The 5,000-nt window shown below is 41.7% G+C and overlaps 1 protein-coding gene across 4 annotated transcripts in view; it reads left to right on the top strand.

Annotated features, from left to right (window-relative positions):
- The window catches only part of LOC143301151 (uncharacterized), a 27,234-nt gene extending 22,326 nt beyond the window's left edge, over positions 1 to 4,908 (top strand). For all 4 annotated transcript variants that reach the window (XM_076615224.1, XM_076615227.1, XM_076615225.1 and 1 more), the window contains exons 10-11: positions 939 to 1,066; positions 3,298 to 4,908. In XM_076615224.1, the coding sequence (XP_076471339.1) occupies positions 939 to 1,066; positions 3,298 to 3,386 (217 nt within the window). In that variant the 3' untranslated portion in view covers positions 3,387 to 4,908. The remainder of the gene's footprint in view (positions 1 to 938; positions 1,067 to 3,297) is intronic.
- Positions 4,909 to 5,000: the final 92 nt, after the last annotated feature.

Raw genomic sequence — 5,000 nt, 5'->3', positions numbered from 1 at the left:
GAGACCCGGGGGAACATAGACCTTGGGGAACACAGGCTTGGGGAACATAGACCTTGGGGAACACAGGCTTGGGAAATACAGACCTTGGGGAACACAAGCTTGGGGAACATAGACCTGGGGGAACACAGACGTGGGGAAGAGAGACCTGGGGGAACACAGACGTGGGGAAGAGAGACCTGGGGGAACACAGACGTGGGGAAGAGAGACCTGGGGGAACATAGGCCTGGGGGGAACATCGACCTCGGGGAATGTATACCTGGGAAAACACATACCTGGATAACATAGACCTTGGGGAACATGTACCTGGGAAAACACAGACCCGAGTAACATAGACCTTGTGGAATATAGACCCGGGGGAACACAGACCTTTGAGAATATAGATCTGGGGAACATAGGCCTTGGGGAACATAGACCTTGGGGAATATAGACATGGGGGAACACAGGTCTGGAGGGCATAGGCCCGAGAGAACATAGACCTGGGGAACATAGACATGGGGAACATAGACCTGGGGAACACAGACCTGGGGAACATAGAATGGGAGAAAGATACACTTTAAGGAACACAGACCTAGTGGATCATAGACCAGAAAACGTAATGTAGAAGAATGTTGACCGGGGGGGCAGGGGTGGGGTGGTGGTGACTTATTTGAAAGTGGATTCGGGAGAATTTAGACTTGGGGAACATAGAAACTTGGGGAACACAAACATGGTGGAAAAAAGACCAAGAAAATTTAATGTTGGAGGAATGTAGACCCTGAGAAAATTTGACCTGTTGGAACATAGACCTGGGCGGGGTTGTGGGGGGAGGGGAGGGGGGGGGCTTAGATTTCAGGGAATATCACTGGGTTTGTGTGAGTGTCGTTGAGGCAGTGTTTTTTGTTGTCCTTCCCAGTGATGACAGTGACCAAGAGTTTCCTCGTGCTGTTGTTGTGTGACAGATCTTATGAAGGGATGGCCAAGTGTTTCGTGAGCAGTATGGGCAGCTGTGAGCTTGACGACTCACTGACGTCGTTCATGACTCACCAGCACGAGCGCCTATCACGCGCCTGCTACTCGTCAGCAAATGGTGAGTCCTCGTGTTCGGCTGTGTCTATCTGTCTGTCTGTCCGTTTACGTTTACGTTAAACGTAATGTAACAGATGATGAGCTGTCTTGTCCTTTCTGTGATTTTCAGAAAGAAACAGAAGTTCACTTTGTGTTACAATGCCCTCAATATGCTGACCTGAGACAACAGTATATCCCCTCTAAGTATTATAATACTCCGTCTTTGTTTAATATGACATTGCTTTTTGCAAGTGAAAACAAATCATTGGTCATGCGCTTGGCTGCATTCCTAGACAAAGCTTTGAAAGTACGTTGCTTATAGTGTTATGTTTGTGTTGTACCTCTGCATTTACTTGTAACCGCCCCTACTGACATGGGCCAATGGCCTTTTCATTAAGACAGTTCAGTGTTCAATGTCTGTCCGTTTGTATGTCTGTCTGTCTCCATTTCACTGCTCGAGGTGAGTCACCGTGTTCGTCTATGTCTGTCTAGTTGTCTGTCTCTCTTTCTCTCCATTCACTGCTCGAGGTGAGTCACCGTGTTCGTCTATGTCTGTCTGTCTGTCTGTCTCTCTTTCTCTCCATTCACTGCTCTGTTTGTTCTTCTTTTTATTTTGTCTTTTTTTCTTCCCCCCCCCCCCCCATATGGTCTTTGGTCTCTAGTATCTGTAATTTTTTTTAATGTAGCTAATAAATGTATATCAAAATCAAGTACAATACACCCCCCACCCCCACCCCTCTTAAAGGAGAGGCTTGAAAACTACAGAAAATGGGTGACAACATAATAATACTGATGGTGGCTATATATTGTTTCAACTCTGCACAACTATACAGCCAGCTGGTCATGCGTTTGCCTTTTACAAGTATCTTTCTGTTTTTCTTTTCTTTCTTTTTTTCAATGTAAATATTTATTAATATGTTGTTGCTGTTTTTTTGTTTATTTATCTTGTTTCATTTAGGCTGGGGGGTGTGGGGGGGGGGTTCTTTCTCTTTTTTTTCCAAAGAACTTTAATTTACATGAATACCAAAGTAAATATGGCACCTTCCAACTGGTCAGTGACAAGTGAGAGTACCGTACGTCTCCAATGTCCATTTTGATTTAGTTTGCAACTTGCTCGTTTTCATTTTCAACAACAACAACAAAAAATTCTTCATCTTTTCTTCTTCTCCTTCTTCTTCTTTTTTTCTTGTTTTTGTTTGTTGTTGTTGTTGTTCTCTTGCATACAGTACAAATTGTATAATATGTGAAAAGAAAAGAAAAACAGAAGCATAAATAATGAGGATCATATTATTATTACAAACATTAATATATAGAATACTATTCCATGAGTTACAGCAGTTGAAGTTGTACATGTCATGTTTTTTGGGTTGTTGTTGTTTAGTTGTTGTTGTTTTTTGTTTTGTTTTGTTTTGTTGGGTTTTTTTTGTTGTTGTTGTTGTTTTGTTTTTTTGGGGGGGAGGGGTGGGTGGTGGGCGGGGGTGGGGGGTGGGGGGGGGGGGTTCCTGTGATTTAAAGCCAAGAAAGGGAAGACAACCACATACCTTCACAGCCTGTATAATTAGAAGCTCTCAAGCCCCAGATCAGTGCACTGAGTTCATGACAAAGTCAGATGTCTGCTTTGTTTGTTTGTTGTTGTTGTTGTTTTTGTGTGTGTGTGTTGTTTGTCCCACGGATGCTGTTAGCCTCATTCCCGGGGGCCACAGACTACGATCAGAGGGTCACTCTAATGCCTCATTGCGCCCACAAAGACAGGAACACCTGCTTGGTTTCTGGGCCAAGTATAGGCCAAGGGAAACAACTCTTATTTTTAGCAGACGATCCTGGCATTGGACCAAACTCCGATGCACGATGTTCACTCTGTTTATGTGTTTGTACCAAAAATGTTTCGGAACACCCGTTTAATAACATGCAGTTCGTGATTTATATTCCGGGGCCCTTTTTTCCCCGAAAGCAGAACTATAACTTTTCCTCCATTTTCAAGACGTATGTAAAACCTTCCTCTAGTTATTGTCCAATGTGTTGACATACCTTTTCTTGTTCTTTGATCAGCATGTGGACGTTCCTGTGTGTGTGTGTGTGTGTGCATACGCGCGAGCGTGTGTGAGTGCTTGAATGCACAAGTGTGTATGCATGTAGACTAGATAAATAAAATAAAATAAAATAAATAGAAATAAAAATAAATGTTCAAACCCAGAACCAGAAGTGGTTTGAACAGAGCTGACCCACACCCTGTGATGTGTGTCTGTGAAACAGGGGCAGAGAACCGAACCATGGGCGCCTCACTCCTGGTTCTGCTGATGACAGTCGTGACCGCCTGGGCCCGTGCTTTCGCCACGGTCTGAGCCGTTGAAGCGTGTATGGATGTGCTCCTACCGCTCTCTTCACAAACAGCCTGAATGCGAGCTCAGGAACTAACTTGTTTGACTAACTAACGAACTGTCATTTGGTTTTTTGTTTCCAAAGATTTTCTGCAATAGCAAGTACCATTGTTGTTGGTTTATTATCTGTGATGTGTGTGCGTGCGTGTGTGTCTGTCTCTCTCTCTCTCTCTCTCTCTCTCTCTGTGTGTCTGTGTCTGTCTGTCTGTCTGTCTCTCTCTCTCTCTCTCTCCTGTATCTTTCGATGTTCATCTATCTTCTCTTTTCCCCTTGGTTTTCTTGTTGTTGTTCTTGGCTGTTTTTCTCTTCTTTTGTCACGTTCATCACAAATGTTCATTTACATTCATTTCATTCCTGACCTGTACCATGAACTCGATTGTTTGATTTTTGGTTTGTTCATCTCATTGCTGTGTGTCGCATGTAAATGATGTACTTGTGAAGTTCATGCACGTGTACATATGTTGGCCTTTGTATTACCCAGTGGGGGTGAAATTTTGTATAATCTCTTTTATTTTTGACTCACTTGTGTAAACAAAGTGAGTCTATGTTTTAACCCGGTGTTCGGTTGTCTCTGTGTGTGTGTCTGTGTGTCTGTGGTAAACTTTAACATTGACATTTTCTCTACAAATACTTTGTCAGTTGACACCAAGTTAGGCATAAAAATAGGAAAAATTCAGTTCTTTCTAGTCATCTTGTTTAAAACAATATTGCACCTCTGGGATGGGCACCAAAAAAAATAATAAATGAAACCTAAGTATATGCAAACTGCATTTACTGTTATATTTATATTTTTTGTAAACTTGGCACTTTGATCTGATATTTTGACCCAACAACAAGAGCAGTCATTATTACTTTTTTTTGTTCAAACAGGAACTTCTTTTGCTAAGCATGGAAGTTTTATTTATTGCAAACGTTTTGGTGCAGATAGTAAAAAAAAAGGGAAATTACTCTGTAATTAATGCTAGGGGACTTAATTTGCTTTGAACTGATCTTTCTCATCTTAATCATTACATTTTGAAATTATACTCAATACTTAAAAAGCTTGGATTTTTTTTTTTTTTTTTTTTTAAGTGTATCACAAGTGAGTCTTGAAGGTCTTGCCTCTCTTGTCTTCTCATTGTTTTGAGTGTGTCTTTGAATGTGGGGGGAGGGGAATTGTGCTATGATTATCCCTGTTTCGTGATATAGAGATGACTTTGTTCGATGTTCTTTTTTATGATTTATATCAAATGTCTGTTTGTTTGGGTTTTTTTTACTTTCCGTGCTTGAAGGTACAAATCTAGGACACTTGTGCTGGACTTCATGTTAGATTTTTGTATAAAGTGCCATCCACATTTTCTTTCGCAGAATCCTGGACAAAGTTCTGTTGAAACTGACTGCTGTTTTTCATCAACAATCTTGCATTTTATTACTATCACCGAACGCGTTTTACTCTTGTTTTTTTGTTGTTGTTTTTTTCGGGTTTTTTTGTTTTGTTTTTTGTGGGGGAGGGGGGGAGGGGCCTTGGTGGGGGGTGGGGGGGTTCTTGGTTGGTTGAGAGACAGCATGCAGTGTAGACTTGCCAGGATATATATTCTG

This window comes from Babylonia areolata, chromosome 27 (assembly GCF_041734735.1).
Source record: "Babylonia areolata isolate BAREFJ2019XMU chromosome 27, ASM4173473v1, whole genome shotgun sequence".
Lineage (NCBI taxonomy): Eukaryota > Metazoa > Mollusca > Gastropoda > Neogastropoda > Buccinidae > Babylonia > Babylonia areolata.
Note: the sequence above shows the minus strand (reverse complement) of the source record. Positions and strands in the feature narration are given on the sequence as shown.